The sequence below is a fragment of the Meles meles genome, chromosome 13, assembly GCF_922984935.1.
Source record: "Meles meles chromosome 13, mMelMel3.1 paternal haplotype, whole genome shotgun sequence".
Classification (NCBI taxonomy): Eukaryota; Metazoa; Chordata; class Mammalia; order Carnivora; family Mustelidae; genus Meles; species Meles meles.
Window position 1 is genome coordinate 77,410,702 of NC_060078.1, and position 25,163 is coordinate 77,435,864.

Sequence of the window (25,163 nt, forward strand, 5' to 3'; positions counted from 1 at the left end):
AAATTGTGTTTAGTTTCATCGAATACAAGTATTTACTTGTTATGATTTCTTCTTGATACTAGGTTAAATGGGCCAGGGAAAATTATCACCATAACATTGGCTCACCATATTCCTTGCGCTTAGCTTCTGCTGATGTCAATGGAAAGATCATCGTTTGGGATGTAGCAGCGGGAGTAGCTCAGTGTGAGATCCAAGAGCATGCCAAGCCTATTCAGGGTGAGGAAAGTCTGTGCTCTGCTAAGTGCTCATATTAACACACTTATTCTTAGAGTGGTTTTTTTTCCCTTTTAATTTCATCACTTCCCAGTTAACTCTTGAGTGTGTTTAGTGTGTTTTATTGATCTGAATCTAGCTTTCTTCTCCTTATCAATATATTTCTATGCATATTTCCTCAAACCTCAGCTGATTTTTGCTTTCATAAATTGCGTTAATTTTAGCATTGGCCTCAATCAAGCACGATGAGAAAAATCAAGCTTCTATGAAAGTCTTATAATCTAAGCTACGATAAAGTATACTTGGCTGGATTGCTATTTTAAATTAGCCCTCAATGCTTACTTTCCATTAGAGATGATCCAGATTTTATTTTCGTTTTCATATAGATCATTTGCTTATGTTACTGACTTAAAACGAATACAGTATTCTTTTGACTCAGGGCTTTGACTAAGCGGTTGTCTTGACTGAGTGAATTTTTTAAATGACTATTTGTTGAGTACTTTGTACTAGGTACTGAACAAGATATTTATTGTCTATATTATCATGGAAAAAACATGAAACTCTGCAAAGTTCCATTAAGTAATTTCACAAAGATGTTAGGAGAGTCTGATGTTATCATGACCAGCACAGTCTTTAATGCAAAGTTTTAAGTAATGATTAGTGAAAATTGTCTTGTATTTTCTTTAGAGTAATTTGAAAGTGCTTATCTTGAGATTCTAATGTCCAGACAGCTCATCTTAATATAAAACTACACTTTTCCTGTGCAGTCTTGACATATATACACATATATCGAACATAGGGGAGAGGAGAAGTTAGGATTTTAAGGACTTTGGGGAAAAAAACCAAAAACAAACCCTGAATGTTAAGGATACATTAACCAAGTGTTCTGAAGTGATTTCTGAATTTTGCCTTCATCTGGTCTTTACAGATGTTCAGTGGTTATGGAATCAAGATGCTTCCCGAGATTTATTGCTTGCTATCCACCCACCGAATTATATTGTGCTCTGGAATGCGGATACTGGCACCAAACTGTGGAAGAAGAGCTATGCAGATAACATCCTTTCTTTTTCTTTTGACCCTTTCGATCCCTCCCATTTAACTTGTGAGTAATAGATTACTTGAGGGAAATGAGTTCTTTATAATACAGTTAATGCTCTGTGTGTAAGATACGACCCCTGTCATATGGCTGATGTGTTCCAACTACCGAGCAAAGTGGAAAAGTCATATATCTGGAGCATCTAATACAGATACGAAATCATAATCCCATATCATTTGCAAGTATTTTGATGGCTAGAACTTTAAATCCGCAAGCTGTACCTTTACTGTGTTGAATTTGTAAATAGACTTCGATTAGCTGGGGAGACAGTTGCTGTGCTGTTCTAATTCGGGCTTAATTAAATTTGTTTTTCTAGGAACACATAAAGAACTTGAGTCAAAGGTTTCGTTTAGTATATGGCCAAATTCAGTTCTTCCTTCTAAAAAATCCTTTAAATTCATGCTTCTGTTTTGCGTGCCATAAACTGATGCATGTGTGGCACAGAATAAGCCCAAGGGAATTTTTTCTTGCAGAGGTTATTTTTGCCTGTGTGCTCTTAGTGTTTTCACTGAGCTGTTGATCTAAAAATATGATTTGTTTTTAGACACATGTTTTTGTGATTAAATGATTTCAGAAATTATTTCAGAAATTGAATTTCATTCAATTATCCAACAGGTATTTCTTGAGCTATTACTATATCCTAGGTATAAAAGGAATGAAGGGGAATGGGAGGAATGGGAATGGGCAGGTTGTTATATTAGATAAAGTGGTCAGAGTAGGCTTGATTTTGATATTTGATCAAAAATTGGAAAGAGGTAAGGGAATTAGTTGAGGGAGAGAATGTTTCTCCTGAATTTGAATGACTCAGAATTCTAACTTTTATCTACCAGCATTTGTTATTACTGAGTGTATATTTGTGTGCTGAAGAAGGAAGAGAAATGTGTACCTGCAGAAACTAAAATGGGAAACCCGGCTGTGGAGTTACAATGGTGTGTGGTTAGGTGTTGTGTCTATATACACGTATACGGTCTGTGTATGTGCACGTGTGCGTACGCGCGCTCACTCCTTAGTGTGCTATGAAATGCAGTGCTGTGGGAACACAGAGGAGGGCTGCTGTAGCTGATTCACTGACAAAGGGAGGGCATCACAAAAGAAGAGGAATGAATGAGACCTTGGAAGGTGAGTTCTGTCATTTGAAAAGGAGACAAGGCCTCAGGCTAACTTACTGCATCTCTGTAATTTGGTTGATGAAAGCACAGTATATTTCTAAGCGTCAGTTCACCTAACATCTTTGATTTACTCATACCGAATGTGCTAGGGCTGTCATAACTCTTGAATACTTCTTTGCTCCCTGTGCTTAAAGCAGCTTCGGAGAGTCAGGAAAGATGAGGTTTCTGTTACCCGCGTATTAGCCCGAGTTTTGAGGGAGATTATTTTTCAGTCATAAAAAGGCAAAATTTGTATTGCTAAATGTGGTGCTTCCTTCTCTTGAATACTTCTGTTTCCTGTGCATGTAGTAAGCCATTGTTGGCTCTCTATTTCTACTCTGGATATAAAGAGAAAAAGAACACTCTTGTACTTCCTGAGTTTCAGTCTGATGCTCCAAAAGAAAAAAGGAAATATGTATTTAGACTGAGTAGCTCATGATAATCATAAAAAATTAGTACCACATCAAATATTTGAACTCAGAACTAAGTGTGATATGCAAAGCCTCTTACTTAGTATGGGATTTTTTTTTTTCTTCTGTAAATTTTATATTCTGAAAAGTCTTGGATTTTGAAGTTACAGGATATAACGAGGAAAGGCTTTTAATGAAAGTCCATGCACTGAATTTATGTGGAAGAACAAACATTTGTTCTTTCTGCTAGTAACCTTCTGATATCTTTTTAATATAAAACATGAATTTAGAAAGCTGAGCATGGAGGCCTCTGATGAATTGTAATGGACCACCTGTTACACTGCAACTTGGAGAACATTTCAGTTACGACTACATTATAGTGTCGGTTCCATATTAAAATTATCATTACCTTGCTTTCAAAATTGTATTGGAATAAAACTCTGTGCTAAACTTGATTAAACTTTAATCAGCGTTTTGCTTCTCTCAATACAGTACTCACCAGCGAGGGTATTGTATTCATCTCAGACTTCTCTCCATCCAAGCCTCCTTCGGGCCCCGGGAAAAAAGTTTACATATCCAGCCCACATTCTAGCCCAGCTCATAATAAGCTGGCTGCAGCCACAGGGGCCAAGAAGGCTCTTAATAAAGTAAAAATCTTAATCACGCAGGAGAAACCTAGGTAAGTTGCAAGTATAAAACTAACCATTTAGTTCATCTATTTATCATCCATTCAAGAAACGTCATTTTTGAAGATGTACTAATATTGATTATTCTTTACCTCACCCTTTCTCGTTCCCAGTTTTGAATTTATGTGGAGGAGGAGAATATTCTCTCTGTCTCTTCCCCAAGGGGGAGGTTCCACTTTGATGTGGCTCCTTTGTTTCCAGTCATTGTGCTAACCTCTCCTCCACTGATTTTTACAGATGACAGTTTCTGACTTCTGATTTTTAAATCTGAAAACAGAAAATGAAGATTCCACAGTTGGCAATTGAATACATTAAAAAAGTTGGGGACAAAAGCTGGATTTTCATTTTAAATACATTTTCCTGACTTAAGTGCTCCGTCTCATTAGCTAGTAAAATATGGGTGTTTTTCTTATGCATGTAAAGATGTTTCTTATACAGGTTAAGGGCCAGGATTCTAGGGGAAATTATAGCAGTGTGACTCAGAATTCTTTAATCTTGCTCAAATTTCACTCTCCCAGTCTCTAAAATAGCATTTTATAGGATTTTATATGGTTGTTTTAAGGATTAACGTATAGTAGCTTAGGTACTTAATGTAGTGGCTAATAATTTTAGTAACCATTTATTTGGTAAATGCTACCTATTATTGTTTATTTCAGAAATGGCAACTGAATAAAATTTTATTTTAAGTAACTAATTTTATGCATTGGAAATAGACTTCAGTTTTCTTTCCTAGAGAGCTATGATTGTTCTTATATTTTATTGCTTTGGCAGTATTTTGGCACTCATTTTAAAAAGACTCTTATTTTTAATATGCTAAGATTATTCTGTCTAGATTTTTTGGGTAATTACCTGAAAAATATATGGTCAAATACAGATTGTTCTGTAAGTATATTCTGAATTTATATATAAATATCATTTTTATGTATTAAACCATAGGCTTATTAATTTCACCAAATTTTCCCCCACTCTGTGCCAAAATAATTGGATTGGTCCTTACGTATTTTAAGAGAATTTTCTATTTGTTTTTCATTGGTTCTATGTTATAGATAAATCTTTTAGAGTCTGAATTGTTTGAATTGTTTCATATTATGTTTGTATGTATTATATCTTCTTGTATGAGTCATATGTTCATTTTGAGTTTTGGGGAAATGAATTATTAATCCCTTCAAATAGAACTGCTCCAGGTGCTTTTACATTCATAATTACATGGGATCCTGCTATAGTTCTGGGCAGTAATACTGTGTCTATTTTATAAGTGAGGAAATTGAGCTGCACATTGTTTTAAATATGTTCCTCAAGCTTACGCAACTAGGAAGTGGCAGAGCCAAGATTTTAATGCAATCCATGTTCCTCTTTTTAGTCCTCTAATCTAACTTTATTTTATTTTATTTTTGGCACAAAGAGGTGGTTTTATTAAAGCCTGGGGACAGGACCCATGGGCAGAAAAGAGCTGCCTAACTTTATTCCTATTGAAATAGGTTTAAGAAGGTTATGATTGAATATATGCAAGTCACAAATGGCAGAAATGAGTCTTGAGACTCTTGAACTATCTACAAGCTTTACAAAGTTTTATCAGTTTTATTTGCATAGAAGAAAATGCTGTGATAAGTGAATAAAATACCCCACTTTGTTTCAAAAAGATTTAAGGTGGCTTAGAAGTGAATGAAGGCAGAGGGGAGGAAGTGACATGCCCAGGGTCATACAGATAATCCATTGACTCCTGGTCCAAGGGCCCTAATTGCCCAGATTGCTTTGTTTTGATGCTGAGTCTTGATTTCAGCAATCTGTTTGGTACTTTGAATTGCAAAATAAAAATAAAACTACTGGTTTTGTCACTTACCATCTTATAGACTTACTACTTAAATGTTTAAAAATTTAGAAATGTATCTCTATCCAGTCTATGCATTACCGTTTGTCATAATTTGGGTTTTGGCACATAGTAGAGATCTTAGTTTTAGATGCTAGTCCCTATTGGTCATTTCAGGAAACAATTGTATCTTCTCACTGACAGTTATGTGGAAAGGACAAAATTCAGTCCTTTATTAGCTTTTTCTGATATGAATAAAGTCTTTGACTTATTTCTTGATGCCTAAAGGATGTTTACTTTTTTCAGTGCTGAATTTATAACTCTAAATGATTGCCTTCAGTTGGCATATCTGCCTTCCAAGAGAAATCACATGTTGTTACTCTATCCTCGGGAGATTTTAATCCTTGACCTTGAGGTGAATCAAACAGTGGGTGTGATTGCAATAGAACGAACAGGAGTTCCATTTCTGCAGGTATGTGTGATCTAAAAGTTATATCCCTCCAAGTTGGTTACGAATATTATAGAGTAAAACCATAATCTTGCAGAAGTCCTTAGTTCCACTTTCTCTTTTCTATTTATTTAAAAATTAACAATGTTGCCTGGCTGGCTCAGTTGGTTAAGTGCCTGCCTTTGGCTCAGGTCATGATCCCACTGGGATGAGGCCCCGCATTGAGCTCCCTGCTGAGCGGGGAGTCTGCTTCTTCCTCTCCCCTTTCCCCCTGCTCGCTCACTCTCTCTCTCAAATAAATAAAATCTTAAAAAAAAAAAAATTTAACAATGTTATTGTGTATTCATATTTTTCTGCACTTTTGATTCAAGAATTTACCTTAGAAATTCTTCTGACTGATCTGGAGATATTTATTGAACTATTTGAGTTACCTGGGTAAAGTCAAATTTTTATGATTATGAATGGATGGTTTTTCTTTGTTTTTTAGAGATTTATTTATTACAGAGAGAGAACATGCACATGTGTGTGAGTACCAGCAAGCCAGGGGTGGGGGTTGGAGGGTGCAGAGGCAGAGAGAATCCTGAAGCAGACTCCCTGCTGAGTGTGGAGCCTGATGGCGGGGCTTGATCCCAGGACGCTGAGATCATGATCTGAGCTGAAATCAAGATTGGCTGCTCAGGGGACTGAGCACCCCCCAGGTGTGCTATAAATGGAGTTTTTGAATAATTCATTATATTTTCAAGCTTGGAGACTATGTGTGTATTTTTGTTTTTCTTTTTTTTTTCTGTCCATAGTCTCTAAATAGGAGTTTAGGAGCTTCCCGGCATACACTTTTTAATCTATTGTGTTTTTTAAAATGAATACTTTATCTGTTTAAAGGTAATACCCTGCTTTCAACGTGATGGTTTATTTTGCCTACATGAAAATGGCTGTATAACTTTACGTGTTCGAAGATCTTATAATAGTATTTTTACCACTTCAAATGAGGAACCAGGTGAGTTTATATCTTAGAATAATACTAGAATATTTTTCTCCAGGATTTCGTAAGCCTTCATGTGGCGGATACCAGCCAAAGCATTGAGTTAATGGTAATCCTGGCCTTGGGAAAGTAGAATATGATTGTAAAATGGGGCATAAAAAGGCATAAAGCCATGGTTAATTTCATGGTTTTATAATAGTGCCCCTCCTATATATAGCAAAGAAAGTAATATTTTGTAATTACTTAATTGTATCCATGAGCCAAGTAGATATTATCTTTGTGCCTTTTTCTTCAGCACAAGTGGAGCCTTTTAAAATACCTTTATTAGTACACCCCTGACTTTTCTGCTTTAGGAACATCCATTGTAAAATGACATAGGTTAGTAAGTCTCCAGGGTATTGTCAGTTTCAGTCTTATCCTGGAGAATGAAAGCACTGCGTTGTAAAATGATGTACTTCTAAAAGCAAAAATGACTTTCACGTCTTTTGTAGAGTACCATTATTTTCAGGCTTACTGTGGCCGCTATAAATTATGATGACCTCTAGTGTACTGTACGTTATTTAGTCATATCACTGTTGATCCTTTTTCAAAGCTGTTTTCTTTGTCTTAATAATATTAAAAAACAAACTATATTGATTGTAGTTTTTATTTTGGAAACTCAACTTGGTGTAGACAGCCATTAAATGAATCACATTTATATTCTGAAGGAATTAGTAATACTTGTAAAAGGAGAAGGCATTTTTGACAACTGTGTGCTAGTGAAGGAATGATGTTCTTTTTAGCTGAGGTTTTATTGAAATTAAAGCAAATAGTAGTGATATTGCTGTGTTGCTTTCTGATATTTAAAAGAACACAATACTATGTTAAGATCCAGATCCTGTCCAGGAGCTTACCTATGATTTACGAAGCCAGTGCGATGCAATCAGGGTGACAAAAACTGTCCGTCCCTTCAGTATGGTGTGTTGTCCTGTCAATGAGAATGCAGCTGCCCTCATTGTTAGTGATGGCAGAGTCATGATATGGGAACTCAAGTCTGCCGTTTGTAATCGAAATTCACGGAGTAGGTAAGTGCATCAATAGGATTGTTTTCTGGTTTGCTTTGTTACCTCTTTTTAGAAAATTACTAGAATCAGGGGCGCCTGGGGGGTTCAGTCGCCTTCTGCTCAGGTCATGATCTCAGGGTCCTGGGATCAAGCCCCATGTCAGGCACCCTGCTCAGTGGGGAGCCTGCTTCTGCCTCTCCTTCTGCTCCTCTCCCCTGATGGTGCACGCTCACTCGCTCGCACGCTCTCTCAAATAAATAAATAAATAAATCTTCAAAAAATTTACCAGAATCATGAAAATAGCAGGGACTTTTAAAAAATTTTTGTTAAGTGAGAATTTAGACTTTAGATTATTAGGGAATTATGTAAACCTGCTGGAAATATTTCACTGTGGGCAAGATTAATACTATAAAAATGGATAGAATGCTATGATCTGAAACTAGTAATTTCAGACTAAACTGTGACAGAGGTTGTAAATATGTGAAAACATGTAATTATTATGTCTTTGCAGTAGTTCTGGTGTATCACCTTTATATTCCCCCGTGTCCTTCTGTGGAATTCCTGTAGGAGTGCTACAGAATAAGCTCCCAGACCTCTCCCTAGATAACATGATTGGTAAGCTATTGTTTTCCTCTAACATTTATGTTAGGTATTTTTCTTGAAGGTCAAAATTAATAGTCACTCATCTGCAGTTATTATAAAGTCAAAGTTAATATCTGAGAAAACTGGAATGTGGGATCACTTTTTTCCTCAATAAATCAGAGGATATGAAATATTTAAGCCAAAAAGCATATATTGGCATTACAGTTATTAGAATTAGAAAATGTTCATTCATGAGAGACTCTTGATTTAAATGAAGGAGATGACATTAGGCCTTTGAATACTAGATCTGTGCTGTGTCGAGCCGTACCCCACTCCTCGGGGCCGTCATGCGGTCTGGTCCCCTGGCTCGGAACTGAATATGTACTCCTCTTTCTCCCTTTCTGCTACTCCTAATTTGAAATTCAACTCAAGTATTGCTTTCTTTAGTCTTGTAGCCTGACTTGAATGTTCTTCATTTGCAGTCCCTGGAAGTTATCTGTTGTTGGAATGGTGATTCTGTTTGTTTCTTCCAGTGAATTATAAACTCTAAGTGTGGGACAGTGTTTGATTGCACTTTGTATCCCTAGCACCCAGCAAAGAGCGTGCAATGTGCAATGAACATTTATTGAAGGAATAAAGTAACTGAGCAGTATTAGACAAAGTAATTTTAACATCATGATGTACATTTTTAAACTTTCGTGTTGGGGATTCAGCAAATTTATTTACAGATAAAATACTGTTTCAGAGGGGCACCTGAGTGGCTCAGTGGGTTAAAGCCTCTGCCTTCGGCTCGGGTCATGATCCCGGGGTCCTGGGATTGAGCCCCATATGGGGCTTTTTGCTCGTCAGGGAGCCTGCTTCCCTTCCTCTCTCTCTGCCTGCTTCTCTGCCTACTTGTGATCTCTGTCTGTCAAATAAATAAATAAAATATTTTAAAAAATTCATATAAAATTCATATATAAAAAAATAAAGGAAGAATGAAAGTTTTGATTTCAGATATTGTACAACTAGAAGTTGTAAATACACCAGGCAATTTTGAAGTCTTAATTCTTTTAAAATTGTGGCCGTGGCTTATAAAGGATTTTCTTTGTCATTATTTCTTCTTTCATAATGTAATTGAAGATCAATATTGTTTTGTTTAAATACTAGATACATGATAATACTAGGAAGGGCATTACCTTATTAATCTTAATCATAAATGGCAATTATTGGGTACTTAATACTGTGTTAAATACTGCGCTAAGTGCCCTATATATTACCTTAATAACCCGGCGAAGTAGGTAATATTATTATTTGCTTTATAAAGTGGAAACTGAGATCCAGAGAGATTTAAAAAAACTTGCCCCATACCACAGAGCCAAGAAAAGGTCGCCCTAATCTTGACCCTCCTTGGCCATGGCCTCGAGTCCTCGCTATTCCACTGTGATCTTAGGCAAGACCTGACCTCTCCCAGGCCTTGGTTTTCTTGTGGTTCTTGCCATTTGTAAAATCCTTCTGTTCAGTGACACTAACTTGTTTATTTAAAGTTCTTTCTCTTCACCTTCCAGACATAAATCTATATGAGGAAGTTTAGACACATACTTGTTTTGCAAAATTCATTTTTTCAGTAATACAGTTTTCTGAGTTAATTGACCTTGTCTCTACTTAATATAAAATATTAAAGTGAAAAGAGTTATAAACACTCGGGCACAGACCTAATCAGTAATACAGAGCCCATGGGAGTTTGAAATTTCATGCTGTTTAGGTGTCTAAGTGATATAAATTACATTTTTTTAAAAGACAAAAGGATACAGATTGTATACAGTTCCTGACAATGTAGTTGATTTGAAAGCATTAAATAAATAAAGCTCTGGTACTCAAAAACATTTTAATTAAAACTTTTAATTAAACTTTTAATTTGATATTCACGATGTCCTTAGTGATAGTTGAAAGCAATTCAGCTAAATATAGAGGCCTGATTTATATTCATTGGGTACACCCTGCTGCTTTTTAAAGCCTAATCTGCCCTACCTTGTGAATTGCCTCTTATGGAAGAAGTTTGAAGAAAAATGATGGCCATTCTCAGGAGTCCACTCCCAAGCTGTGGAGGGTTTGTAAACGTGGTACCTCTCTGTTGAACTCCAGGTTCTTTTAGAATCCCATCTTCTGTTATCAAAGATTGACACCAATCATATGATATCATGGGATCTTTTTATTTGGATTAAATTGATGGCCATTTTTTCTGTACATCTTATGAATTTTAAAATAACATTGTTATTAAAACAACTTTATAGCCTCAGAAGGTTACAGTATTCACAACCCCATCACCCGCTCATGGTAATTATTTACACTTTTCCCTTTCTCGTGTGTGTTGTGGGTACATACACACTCAGGTATCCTTTATTATGTATTTTTGACGACTATATCCCAGTATTCAGGAATGGTTTATAGGCAGAAAATTTGTATACCCTTTTTAGTGAATGGTCTGGGTTTTGTTGTACTCATCATGTTCACGTTTTGTTAGAATGGTTTTACTGAAGCCTTTTAGTTTGAAACTTAATAACCTGAGTATAATTGCTGTATCTGAAAATAGTGCCCACTTAAGATTTAACTATCAACAGTGAACTTATATATTCTTTGTATTATGTATTTGTATATTCTTTCTTATGTATAATTTATTACATGTAATTTATGTTATATGTATTTATTTGATATATTTATGTATGAAGTATTTAATTATAAAGCTTAGATTTTGTAGTTACATTGACACATTGAAAAGATTTCTGATTAGAAATCTAAATGAGTTCCTTGAACCTACAGTTGGTGATCACCAGTGTTATGTATGGTTTAGAAAGTGCATTAGATCAAAAAATAACCCTTTAGAAGGCGGGTGTTAAGGTGGGAATGTGCTGCAGTGTCCCACTCCCCCGAAGCTGCTCTCTGACCCGGCTCCCCTGATGTGCCTTGTTTGGTGCCTCATACTGGGAACTTCAGCTGACAAAAGTCCCTGAATTCTGGACCGCAGTCCTCCAGTGTAATCTGTCGTTTGAGGCGGCAGACAGTGCAGTTTCCATCCCAGAGCCATTCTTCAGCTGCGGCCCCTGGAGTGCCTCTGATACCTTGTCGACCCGAAGAGGATTACCGCTGCAATTTTCTTTACATTTCAGAATACACTGTAATGAGTATATTTGTACTTTTGCTCACCCGTCAGGACAAAGTGCCATTGCTGGGGAGGAACATCCCAAAGGCCCCATTCTGCAGGAGGTGCACCTCCGCTTCCTGCTGACGGGACTGCTTTCAGGGCTGCCCTCCCCGCAGTTTGCCATCCGTATGTGCCCGCCACTGACCACCAAAAACATCAAGGTGTATCAGCCACTGCTCGCCGTTGGTGAGTATTGGATCTATTCTTTTCGTAATCCTTCGTGCCTGTTCTACGTTTTATAAGACATTTAAGTTTGGTAGTTATTAGAAAATCCTTTATTTGAGGATAAGGAGGAAGAGGCCCCATGAAATCATATATATACTCATCTGAAAATATTTTTCTTCTTTTGATTTTCTGTCCTTTTAATCCACCCATCTCTTTCTTTATTTTTAAAATTTTTTAAAATTTAATTTGATTTAATCTTTTTGTGTGTGTTCCTAAATTCATTGTTTATTCATCACACCCAGTGCTCCATGCAATATGTGCCCGCCTTAATCCCCACCACCAGGCTCACCCAACCCCCCCAACCCTCTCCCCTCCAAAACCCTCAGTTTGTTTCTCAGAGTCCACAGTTTCTCATGGTTTGTCTCCCTCTCCGATTTCCCCCAACTCACTTCTCCTCTTCATCTCCCCATGTCCTCTGTGTTATTCCTTATGCACCACAAGTAAGTGAAACCATATAATTGACTCTGCTTGACTTAATTCACTCATCACAGTGTTAACTCATTCACCTGACACTGGGTAATAGAGACCCTCACCAGGATGGGTACCTTTCTGAAATGTTAGGAGAATAATCCCTGCGTGATGCTAAATCCAGATTCCTTGTTTTTTAGTCCTAATTAGTAGTTTAATAATAGCAATGTTCTTTATTTGCCAAGAATTGTATATTAAACATTGTTTAAAATGGCTGTGGTCTCTTTAAGATTTGACTTTTGGGTTGAAATTGCATAGTTTTATATTATTGATAGAAAATTGGTCTTGGTTTCAACCTCCTGTCACATTAATTTCATAATAATGTGAGTAATCTAATCTCCTTCATAGATAAAAAACAAATTTTAATTTGCTATTATGTACAGAAGGTTAAAATGGATTTCTTAAAAATTTCAAAAAGTAGTATATTCATTTGAAATTGTCAACATTTTTTCTTAAGTTGCTGTTCATTGGCTTCTGGCTTTCTCTCCAGGTCTATAACACGATTCGTGATTTTTTATTTTTTCTAAAGTGAAAGCCTCACCCATATTATTTTGTTGCTAGTAGGTCTCAGTTAGCTAACAGCCTACTCATGAGTACTAAAGGCTCACTTGAGTAATCAGTTTTGGCAGTATTCTGATTTTCCCAGTTTTTCCATTACTGTCTTCTGAAAGTGGTTTGCATTTTAAAGTTTGGTAGTCTGTGTGTACATGTGTCCAGATTTATATAAATGCAGATAAATATTTAGTTTTTGCTTTAGAAACTATTGACATATTAAACCTCTTGCAGAAATTTTAATTGAAATTTGTTAATGTACATTATAGTACAGGTATATACCTAAATTGTCAGTTAGGATTTTGTCAATTTCTTGGAGAAAAGTACTTCTTGCCATAGCTAGATAATTGAGAGCTAAGTCAGGGTCTGAGATTTCTGTTGTAGAATAAGCTGTATTTTACTTGTATAGTGTGATGATCAAGTCATTAATTGAATTTAGTATAATCACAAAGTAAAAAGAAAAAATATAAAATAAGTTCTAAATTTTTGCAGTCACTAGGGCAAAGAGTCAGACTTCCACTATGGAATTACTGCTCCTTGTGAAGCCCCTAGAATATTAGATCATAGGTTCAGCATCATTAAAACTTACAGAATGTAGGGGCATTTGGGTGGCTCAGTCATTTAAGCATCTGACTCTTGATTTCAGGTTAAGTCATGATCTCACTGTCATGGAATCCAGCCCTGCGTAGAGCTCTGTGCTGTTCATAAAACCTGCTTAAGATTCTCTTTACTTGGGGTGCCTGGGTGGCTAAGTTGGTTAAGCATCTTCCTTCAGCTGGGGTCATGGTTCCCGAGATCAAGCCTGCATTGGGATCCCTGCTCAGCGGGGAGCCTGCTTCTCCCTCTCCCTCTGCTTGTGCTCTCTCACTCTCTCTGTCAAATCATAAAATATTAAAAAAAAATTCTCTTTCCTTCTCCCTCTGCCCCTCCCTTTCACCCCCCCAGTTGTACAAGTGTGCGAACGTGCACGCATGCTGTCTCTCAACCCCCCAAAAAACCAACCCCCTCAAAAAGCAAAAAGCTTGCAGAATGCAAAAATCATTTTATTATTATGATGATCTGTTAATTGAAAAGTTTTAGTAATTCTTTAGACATTATCTAAGTAATAGAAGGTATTATTGTGGAATAGATGATAAATGTAAACAAGTATGATATATTTTTCAAAATATTTAATGAAGCCTTCATCAGCAGGTACGCTAAAATTGGAACTTGCCTAGTGTGTGTATTTCTGTTAGTATTCTATCATTTCTACATTCTGTCACTCTGTGTGAATCCATTCATTTTTTTTTTAAGTCATGTGCAGTGAGAAAGTGATTGTCCAAGCAATTATACTGTTCACTTTCTTGCTTAACTTATAAAAACATTTTAAGGACTAAAACATTACTTTTCCAAGAATGGCCATGTTCCTCCAGATTATAGGCACACACTCTACCTGAGGCCATGAAAAGCTTTAGGCATAAAATATCTACAAACTGAATTACAACAATAATAGAAATAGTGATAAACATGTGCTTAGTTTGTGTCGGGTACTATAGTAAGTGTTTGAACTATGTCTTCTCATTTACTCTTCAGCAAGTAAATTTTCTATTATTCCCATGTTAAAGGAATTAAAAACACAGATTTAGTGTGGGCAAGTAATTTGTACGAGTGTAAGACAGAGCCAGAGCTTGAACTCAGGCTAGTTTAACTGCAAAATCCTCAGTTAACCACCATACTTGACCATCTCCATGATTTCTAGAATATGAAGACAAGACAAAAATCTTTGGAAAGAAAAATAGAAACGATCTGGTTTCTGAGTTCTGCTGAGGACTGAGGACTGGCTATTGTAAATATTCCAAATCTGAAAAAGTAGGAGTTCCATGTGTGAAAAAGCTTAGCAACGTGCTTCTTCAAATTTTATGTGTATTGAGTTAGATATTTGAAGTCTTTCATGAAAATCTATCCCTGGAGTTAGGAAGATCTCAGAGCACATGAGATTAGGCCCATTTTTGAGAAGAGAGTATGCAGAGAAATTTACTCTTAACACATAGCTTGAGTCCCTTTTATAAAAGATAAATTTATAAAATTATTAAAATCTTGAGAAAAGACTTTTTGGAAAGATCTGGAACTACAGCTTGAGTAATTCTGTTCTCTCAAATCGTTTCGATAGGTACAAGTAATGGTTCTGTCCTGGTGTACCACCTCACTAGTGGGCTGCTGCATAAGGAGTTAAGCGTCCACTCCTGTGAAGTCAAGTGAGTATGCATTGTGACGTTGAGATCACAAACAAAGCATACTGGAAAGAAGTTCCGGAACACTTTTCTACATTGAATATTCTGCAGTGGTGGTTATTGGTCTGAAAGTTTTGAATAATAAATATTCACGTTTAAGTAATGGTTGTGTTAATCAAGGCTGAACACTAAGTGCTTTGTAAAAGGATATCATGCAGTGGAAAATTCTGTCTAACTTCTATTGCGGCATCTGATTGTCGAGGATATTTTCTCACTGGCTGTCACTGTGTTCTTTTGTTCAGATGGATATAGTTTGTTTTTCATTTCTATAAAGATCCATTGGTAGGACTATTCCTGACAAATTTGAATGAAGTCATGTTAATTATTAACTAATCTCATTTGTTTTTTGTCCAAACACCATGAGAAAAGGACCCAACTGTATAGCATTTCTAGTTTCATTTTGAGGTGTTGTGTTTGATGAGTGATGTGTGATCAGAGGGAGCTGAGAGAAGAAGGTTGCTTGGTTTTGAAGCACATGCTTCTCTGTAGCATTATTTTGTTGATGGCATGGCTGCTCCCCTTCCTTTGCTCTAGCCATGATGGATTGTGAAGTTACATGTGTATAACATAAATTTATTACATCTCCCGTATTTTTGGATGATCTTTTATCAAACGTACGAGAAAGGCCATTTTCTCTCCTCTGTATGTTATATAATCACAGGTCTATGCACATGTTAAAATTCGTAGTTAATCCTTCCTGAATACTTTATTCTGAATAATTGTATTTTCTGGATGGGGAAAGGTTAACCCTTTAAGTATGACTACTAATTGTGATGGAATTTCCAGAAGAGTCTACATTGCCTTATTCTTTCAAGTACATTGTTTGTGGTGCAGCCTAGGTATCTGTCGGTCTCTACCTCTTGCTGTGCCCTCCAGTAGCTCCCTAAGTACTTCTGCGTAGCGTCCTAATGTCTTCAGAGTCACTAGTCCCCTGGGTACAGTGACACAGGTCTGTGTTTGGACCATGTCACACTCTTCATCTTTCCCTTCCTCTGTGAGACCCTTCTGCCACTGCTGCTCCCTGCTGTCTCCCTTTCTTTCCTGTCTACGTTGCTTTTCTTAACGTTTCCTTTCACCCTTGGCTTGGTGTATAGTGTTTCCTTTTGTGGCTAACACCCACCAGTCAAATTCTCCATTTAGTCAGTACTTGTTCCAGGAACGTGTTAAGTATTAATACTTTGCATGACCGTTTCTTTGACTCCCCACTCCTCTATGTGGTAGGTACTATTTTTATTCCCAATTTATAGAAGAAACTCAGTATTGTAATCTGTGAAATTTGCTCTGGGCCTTTCAGGCTTTAGAACTGACCTTTCTACTTAAAGTGCACATGCTATATCTCCAGCTAAAGAAAATGCAGCTCAGGCACATTTTGGCAATAAAATGAAAATGTTGATTGAGCCAGGATTCATGCTAGAAATTTATACCTACTTCTGGAAAATCAAGTACATTTTCATTTTTTTTTCTGAACGCTGAAGTCTTTAATAAAGACTTAATAGCCAGTTTATCAGCAAGCTATTCGTTTTAAATAAGATTTGTTTTCCTGGAACATTCAGATGGTAGATGTCACTAAATACATGACTTGTACGCATGCTGTGATAATATTTGTTACTGAGTAATACTTGAAATTGTAGTGTTACTTGGGATACTAAATAATGGATTTGCTACAAAGGCTAATGTTGTGAATGATCACACAAATGTGCTCCATTTTTTTATGTGAATTTTCCCTCTGAATTGCCATTTTGAAGATAATTCACATTTTATATTCAGAGATGATGCCCAAGAGGATGCTAAAATCCTGCCGTCCTTGTCTTTCAATTAATGTGATTATAATATTAAAATTAAAAGCCATTTTGAAAATTTCACAAATGTGTCATAAAAATTGCTGAACTTATTGGCAATAAACCCGACATATTCTAGATATTCATATACAAACTTAAGGTCAATTTTTAAAAAGTTGCTTTTACTTTGTGCTAAACGTGTTTTTTCAAAATCACTTACATACTTGAATCTTACGCATATACGTGGGCAGGGACTGCCTAACTGCAGATAGTTGTGCTGTGGGTTGTTTTCAAAGTGATAGTGCTTTAGCCAGTTTTATGTTACAAATACATATTGAGCAGCTTCTGTATTCCTGTAAACAAAACCTTTGATGCTTATAATCCAGTGGAAGATACCAAGCAATAAATAAATGGTACATGGAGGTTTTCTTAGATTATTAGATTTTTTTAGATTATTAGTTTGTGTCTTTGTCCAGTAGGCTAAATTTATAATAATAGTGTCAAACTTACTAAAATAGCAGTTTACAGGGCTATCAGAACATTGACTGACTCACTATTGCTTTTAGTAAATTGATTTGTGCAAAGTACAATAATCTCTGTTTTTTCTATAAATTTGCAGAGGTTAGTTTCATAGAATTATAGAACTTCAAGGCCTTCCAGAGATGGGTGCTCCCTGCAGCCCCCCCCCCCCCCCCAGGGTAGAGGAGTAGTATCTACAGCAGCCCCTAGAGAGATCAGCAGGGCCAGCCTGGGTATCTGTAGGAGTCAGAACCACAAATGCCTGCTGACAGTCTACGCTAACGTTGTTCACTAGTTAAGAATCCAACAAAGCGCTCCTAGATCGAGTCCTAAAATGAGTTGCTGTGCTCATGAGTTTTTTGATAGATCTCAGTGTGTAGGTAAACCCAGACAATAGCTTTCTAATTCTGAGAGCCCTGGGTGCATGCTGTGTTTGACCAGAGTTTTCATTCTTTTCTATAGAGGGATAATCCTACCCTTATCTAATCTTCTTTGAAGTCCAACTTGACTTTTATTTTCTTCAAGTCGATTCCGATCCGTAGGACTCAGGTAGGGAAGCAGCTGCTGGAATCTTCTCCAAGGCAGCATGCTAATAGGGCCGCATTACAAATAAAAGCCACTCCACATTCTGTTCTGTCCTCAGCATGGGGATGTCTTTGTCTTACAGGCAGCGGGGAAAGCAGGCTGAGTATGTGTGACACTAAAAATCATAGGAGGAGTGCAAGGCTTTCCTCGGACATCGTTCATTAAATCCAACAGAGTTTACTGAGTGCCTTTCACGTGCTGGAGAAGCATGATGTGGTACCTCCCTTCAAAGAGAATGCAGCCCAGTGCAGTGTTTCTCAGCCACACTATTTCCGCATGCTTTTCAGGCAACACCCTACTTACCCTTTGGGTCTCCGCGGGCCCCTGAGGCCGGATTCTTTGCGACTCTTACAAGCCCTGATTGAACTCTGTACCAGTTCTTTTGTAATAGGGAGTCCAGGATGTACTGGTGTAATGTCTTTTTTCTGCTAGATCATAAGCTGCAGAAGGATAGCAGTCCAAATCGTTCGCAGTGGTAGTCCTGGAGCCTCGCACAGTCATGGGTATACACTAGGTACTTCCCAGACAGATTTTTTTTTTTTAAAGATTTTATTCATCTATTTGACAGAGATCACAAGTAGGCAGAGAGGCAGGCAGAGAGAGAGGAGGAAGCAGGCTCCCTGCTGAGCAGAGAGCTGGATGCGGGACTCGATCCCAGGACCCCGAGACCATGACCTGAGTTGAAGGCAGAGGCTTAACCCACTGAGCCACCTAGACGCCCTCCAGATGGATTTTTTAAAATAATGAAGAATGGGTGGTGGGGATTCTTAGTGTCCAGAGATCATGGCGTCACTGTATAGAGCATAGGTGTGCAGATTGGCAGCTACAAGTCTTGGAGAGTATGTTTTGGGTTTCTGTGGGTACACAGATCTGACGCTGCCAGGCTTACATAGAGAGCACAGTGAGTTCAGAATGATGTTGTACAGTGTTCTCCTTTTTGTTATGACTCTGATGGTCAGTTGATCCTGTGTCTCCTTCCCTGCCCCCCACCACCCCCGGCCTCCATTCTCCACAAGCCATGGTGGTAACACTCTGTGGTTAGCGTCCGTGGGAGAAACTGCAGACTCACTGGCTATCAGTCCTCATGAAGGAGACTCCCAGGCATCCGGCTGATAGGTTGCTTGCTGTCTTGGCATCATTTCTTTGAGATTTTCCTTTTGTGCTTTTCTCTAATTAAGACACCATTTGGAATTGTCAGCCACTTCCAAATCTCATCTCTCAGTTTAAATTGTTTACTTCAGGAATTTCTCCCTCCTAACCAAATAGGAAATTTGGTAAATTCCTCAGTGTACCCAGCTTTAAGCAGTCGGGCTCAGAGTATTTTTATACCACTCTTTCTTAAGGAGTGGAATTCTTGAACACTACTGTGATGTGTGACTCTCTCCTATGCCAGATTTTGATAGTCATGTTAATGCTGCTGTGAATCCTGGTAACTAAACTCTCTCGCTCCCCATTGCATTTGGAGATAAAGTTTTAATTAGAAATAATGTCATGTATATATTGGAAACATATGGTAATTTAGTCTCAAATGAAAGGTCATATTAATATTCTTAATTAACTTGTATAATAGAATTTAGGTCTTAGGAAAAACTTATTTTTCAGATAAGTTGCTCAGAAAAAAAGGGTATTTGACCGAACTTTATTTGATTTCTCACTTTAGGGGTATCGAATGGACAAGTTTGACTGGTTTTCTTTCCTTTGCTACTTCAACACCGAACAATATGGGATTAGTGAGAAATGAACTTCAGCAGGTGGATCTTCCAACAGGTTTGTGTATTTAGGCTACTAAAAGATTGGAAAGGGTTTGTCATATTGATCAAAGATGTTGCTATTTATAGAACGTATTCCAGAAAACTTTCTTTCAACTTGGAAGGTTTTTTTTTTAGATCCTCTTTGTATATTCATTTTGTTGTTGTTTTTCTGTAATAATTGCCCTGAAAAGGCTCCTGGTTGTTTTTTGTATGCAAATTGTGTAAACCCAAGTGCATGGCAAATGGAGTACCATTAGCCTGAACAGACAGATTCATAAGTACGTAGGGTATCACTTCACTTTTAAGTACATTGTTATAGATAACCAGAAGCATGGTTTTAACATAAATCTTTGTGGTAGGCTTTATTAGGTTCTCTTCTAAAACTTTTGGCCTTTGTTAGGAAAACCTTTATAAATTTTTAAGGATTGTCTTTAAGAGCTCAAATTTGAAACTTTGATAGTCTCCCTCTAAAGAGGGAAAGAGCTGAGAGACTTTCCAGGAGGAGGTATTCCAGTAAAGTAATTTGTTCAGAATTGTTTAAAAACCTACAACTCAATGAATTTCAAAATGCACTTTGAGATAGAATAAGGTGAGAGTTTCAAATTATTTTATGACACCTGCATGACTTCAAATAGAATTCGTAACAAAATTGTAGTGAGTTTCTTTAAAATGGTGTAGCAATAAGAATATATGTAGATAGTTTGAATCCTAGGATGTATGTGTGTGTGCACGTGTGTGTAGTAAATCAAGTTATTTTCTCAATACGTATTTCCAATATATGGTTGTTCTTACTTACTGAGTATGTTACTAAACCTCCAGGAATTAACCCCATTGAAATCAGTCCAGGGTTGTTCTCGTCTCATTGGAAGTGACCTGCCCTGTTTTGGGGTCTCTCTGATGACATGGTAGCCCAGGGGCGAACTGCTGTTTTGAGTATCATTCACTGAAAAAAAAAAAAATCACTTTTATTTTTTCCAATCAGCTCAGACCTGTTAGATAACTTAAAATCTATCTTTCACAGATTTATTTTTGAGCAACAAATTTGTAAGTCATAGTTATTAACTTGCTTAAGTGGGATATTTGAGTTCATAGATGATAGACTTTTCTAGCCTGTCTTCCAAGGATGTTTAGGAAAGGATGCGGGTGTTTGGCAAGTAAGAACAGGGGCCCCATTTGACAGCATTGAGGAGTGGGGAGGCGTGTAGGCACTCAACTGTTACTGCATTGAACGTGCTTTCTTTTGCATAATGTAAATAAAAATGCAGGAAAAGTTACAAAAATGTATTTGTTCAGACGCAAAGTAGAATTTGCCTTTTTTAATTAGAGAAGACTGTTTAGCTTCTTTGGTAGTTAACTAATCCTTATCACTTCCTAGTTTCAGTGTGTAGAGACCTTTTGATAGGAACAGGTCAAAAGTATTTCAGTTGAGCAATTTGTACCTGGGACAGAAAATCTTAAATATCTGTTTAAAGAGTGTTCTCCCTGCTGGTTAGTATTTATGAGTATGGGAGTGTTTCTGTAACTTTAAATATACCAATCGTTTCCCAGTAGACCATTTCTTTACCATAGATGTATTAAAACTCTGGAAATTGGTATTTTTGAATTTCTAAAATATAACTATTTGAAAGAAACCACTGAAAATATTCAAGAAACTCTGTAACAAAGGAAAATATCATTTTATAAGAGATATTTGAATACAAGTAGTATATTATTGGTCTTCAAAGGTGATGCTTTTGAGAATATGTTTTGAATTTAGATTACTTGAAAGAGCTTAGAAGCAAGTAGAAGAATGAATGGGAGAGTAGAGGCAGCACTGATCAGATTCCTTTGGTGTGTATAGCTTTTTGTGTCTTAGATGTTTCATCTGATATTTTTACATTTTCTTTAATATTTGCAATTAAAGGTAGGAGCATTGCTTTTCGCGGTGAACGAGGCAATGATGAATCACCCATCGAAATGATTAAAGTATCTCACTTGAAGTAAGTGTGAACCAAAAAGAAATCTGTGGTGTTACCACAATAGAACCTTAAGGATATTTTTTAATCTTTAAGAAAGTAAGACTGTGCTAGAATGCATATAGAATTTCTTAGTAACAGTAAATGGTGCTTTGCAGCCATTCCCAAGAAAATACTTTGATCACAAAATTAAACTGCTATTGCTTTTAATTACTACTTTTTAGAAAGATGAGATAACTTTCATGTGAATCTTAATATTTCATTATACTGGGTGTGGTGCATAAACAGTGAATTTTGGAACACTGAAAAGAAATAAAATAAAATGAAAAAAAAATATTTCATTATATTGGTAAAAGCAGTAATGCTGTTTCGTTCTGCTATAGCAGTAAGGATGTAAATGCCTGTCACCCACGAAGATTTGTTATCTAGTGAAATTCATATGCATTTCTATCTCAACATGGGTTTGTTGAATCAAGGAACTGATTTTGTTTATAATTTAGACCTATTTTGATTTCAGTAAGCTTTTGAGTTTTTCATTCCAAGGGAAAATACATGTAAAGCGAGATTATTAAACAGAGACTGGATGAAAACCAATTGGAAGAACAAAGAAGGAGGGAGTAAGCTCTCTAAAATAGTTTTCAAAATTGTTTTAGCTTTTCTAGGATCTTTGCATTTCCATATAAATTTTAGAATCAGCTTATCAGTTTTACCAAAAAAGCTTCCTGGGCTTTTGAATCCATAGACCAATGTGGGAAAGAATTGACGTCTTAACAAGTTTTGTGATTTGTGAACATGGTGTATTGTTCCACTTATCTAGGGATTTAATGCCTTTCAGTAATTATTTCTTCATTGTCATTTGGTAATTATTTTTTGTTTTTTTTCTTCAATGCTATTATACATGTATTTTTTCCTTTTTTAAATTTTAGTTAGCAATTATTTATTACTGGTATACTGAAATAGTTAATTTTTTGGTATTGACCTTGTGACCATGTTAACTTAATTATTCTAGTTGCATTTTTCTTGATTTTTTAGTATTTTCTCTATAGACATACCATATTGTTTGCCAGTAAAGACTCTTCTGCATCTGTTTTCTAGACAGTAGGCCTTTCTAGACAGTCCCCCTTGCTGTGCTATACTGAGCAGGACCGCTAGTACAGTGTTGAATAGAACTGATAAGAACTGACATCTTTGTTCTATTCCTGGATCTTACTGCAAAAGTGTTGCGTCTTTGAACATTAAATATGTCTGTAGATTTTTTTGTAGGTGACTTTTATTACGTTGAGGAAGTTTTCTATACCTAGTTCACTAAAACTTTGTATCTTTGAATAGCTGATGGATTTTGTCAGATGCTTTTTCTGCATTTAGGGACATCCTCATAATGATGGATTTTTGTTTTAGTGAATTGGAATGAATTACATTGACCAGTTTTTTGTATGTTAAACCAGCTTTCCATCCCTCGCATAAGTTCTTCTTGGTGATTATTAGATTTGATTTGCTGATATTTTATTATATCTGTGCTCACGAAGCATATTGATCTAGTTTTCATGTAATATCCTTGTCTGGTTTTGGAATCAGAGTAATGCTGACCTTGTAAAATGAGTTGTGAAATATTCCCTCCTCTTCTTTTTTTTTATGGATGAGTTTGTGTAGAATTGGTATTATACCTTATTGAAATAGGAAGAATTCACCAGTACACCTACCTGGGCCTAGAACTTTGTGGAACAGTTTTTAAGTGCGTACTCAGTTCTTTCATAGCTGCAGGACTATTAAGGGTTGGTTGGTTGGTTTCTTCACTGAGTTTCATTAGTGTCTTTCAAGTAATCTGTCCATTTCATCAGAATTGTTGAATTTATTGATTAAAAACTTGTTCATGGTATTCTCTTAATCTTTTAAGGTTAGTTTCATCTGATTGATGGCTCTTTTGTTCCTCATATCAGTAAATTATATTGGTCAGTTTTGTTGATCTTTTCAAAGAAACTTTTTTAGTTTCTCTCATTTTTCTCTGTGGTTTTCTGTTTTCTTTTCATTGAATGCCATAGGTGTCTTTTTTTCTTTTTCTTGCTTACTTCTGGTTTAATATGTTTTTCTTTTTCTGGTTTCTTAAGATAGAGCTTTAGATGATTGAATTAAGGCGTTTCTTTAAAATTTAATATAAGCACTTAATGTCACATAAGCACTACTCTTTGTACCTACATGTTTTGATATGGTGAGTTTTCATTTTAATTCACTTTATAATATTTTTAAATTTCCATGAAATATTTATAGATGCATTGTTTAATTTCAAAATGTTTAGGGGTTTTCCAGATACCTTTCTGTAAATTTATGGTTTCCATTAGAGCCAGAGAGCATATTTTATGTTATTTTTGTCCTTTTAAATTTTAAGTGATTGTTATATGGCCCAGACTGGGGTCTTAGTGAATGTTCCATATGCACTGGGAAAGATTGTGTATTCTGCTGTTATTCATTAGAATATTTCATAAATGTCAGTTCAGACAGGTTGGTAGTTATTCAGATCTCATATTCACACTGATTTTTCTGCCTGCTTTCCTGTCTATTACTGAGAGATGAGTGTTGAAATGAACTTTATTCTGGGCTTTATTTGAAGAGCTCATGTTCTTACTTTGGGTATTTTAAAGCTCTTTTATTAGGTATATACATATCTGGTATGTTTGTTATGTCCTTTTGATTGACTTCTTTATCATTGTGAAATATCCTCTCTATTTTTTGTACTATCGTTTTATTCAGAAGTAAGTTGGATTTGTCTAATTTGTATAGCCATTCAGTTTTCTTTTGATTAGTGTTTGCATAGTATATCTTTTTCTTACCGTTTACTTGTGTCTGATCTATGTCTTCACATTTAAAGTTGGTATCTTCTAGAAGGCATGTAGTTGGGGCTTGTTTTCCTATTTGGTCATCTGTGTTTCAAATTGCAGTGTTTAAATTATTCATAGTGAGTGTAATTATCAATGTGGCTTATATTTAAATCTACCATGTTGCTAGTTATTTTCTTTTTAATTTAAAATGAATTAATAAGGGTAGTTTTTAATTTATTAGACTTAATTTCTAATATGCAAAATGTCAGTTGTTATAAACCACATAAACAAAAGTTCTTTGGGGGAGGTCCTCAATAATTTTTAAAAATGTGAAAGAGTCCTGAGATTATAGGGTTTGAGAATTGCTCAAATTATTTGGATTCCAGTCTCTTTCTGTTTCCAGTCAGTCTTGACTCTACAAACACCTGCTACATTAATACCTCTAAAGCAACTAAGCACTTTATCCCCCCTACTTTAAAATCTTCAGTGATCCACTGTTCTCTGCGGAGTGAATCTCTGTACAACCTAGCATGGCATATTCATAATGTGATCCAAAATTCACACTTCAATCTTCTTTCTCATGGTGAATGCTCTTACGTGCTCTACATTTTCAGGTAGCACGTTCCCCCACTCTGTGTCCTTTCTTGTCTTGGT

General features: G+C 36.2%; 1 protein-coding gene across 1 annotated transcript in view; it reads left to right on the forward strand.

Annotated features, from left to right (window-relative positions):
* WDR11 (WD repeat domain 11) overlaps positions 1-25,163 on the forward strand; it is a 64,197-nt gene that overhangs the window by 5,873 nt on the left and 33,161 nt on the right. The window contains exons 3-13 of the mRNA XM_046026857.1: positions 63-216; positions 1,142-1,315; positions 3,360-3,546; positions 5,667-5,832; positions 6,688-6,802; positions 7,656-7,851; positions 8,342-8,445; positions 11,603-11,779; positions 14,988-15,072; positions 19,651-19,757; positions 21,645-21,720. Of these exons, the coding sequence (XP_045882813.1) occupies positions 63-216; positions 1,142-1,315; positions 3,360-3,546; positions 5,667-5,832; positions 6,688-6,802; positions 7,656-7,851; positions 8,342-8,445; positions 11,603-11,779; positions 14,988-15,072; positions 19,651-19,757; positions 21,645-21,720 (1,541 nt within the window). The remainder of the gene's footprint in view (positions 1-62; positions 217-1,141; positions 1,316-3,359; positions 3,547-5,666; positions 5,833-6,687; positions 6,803-7,655; positions 7,852-8,341; positions 8,446-11,602; positions 11,780-14,987; positions 15,073-19,650; positions 19,758-21,644; positions 21,721-25,163) is intronic.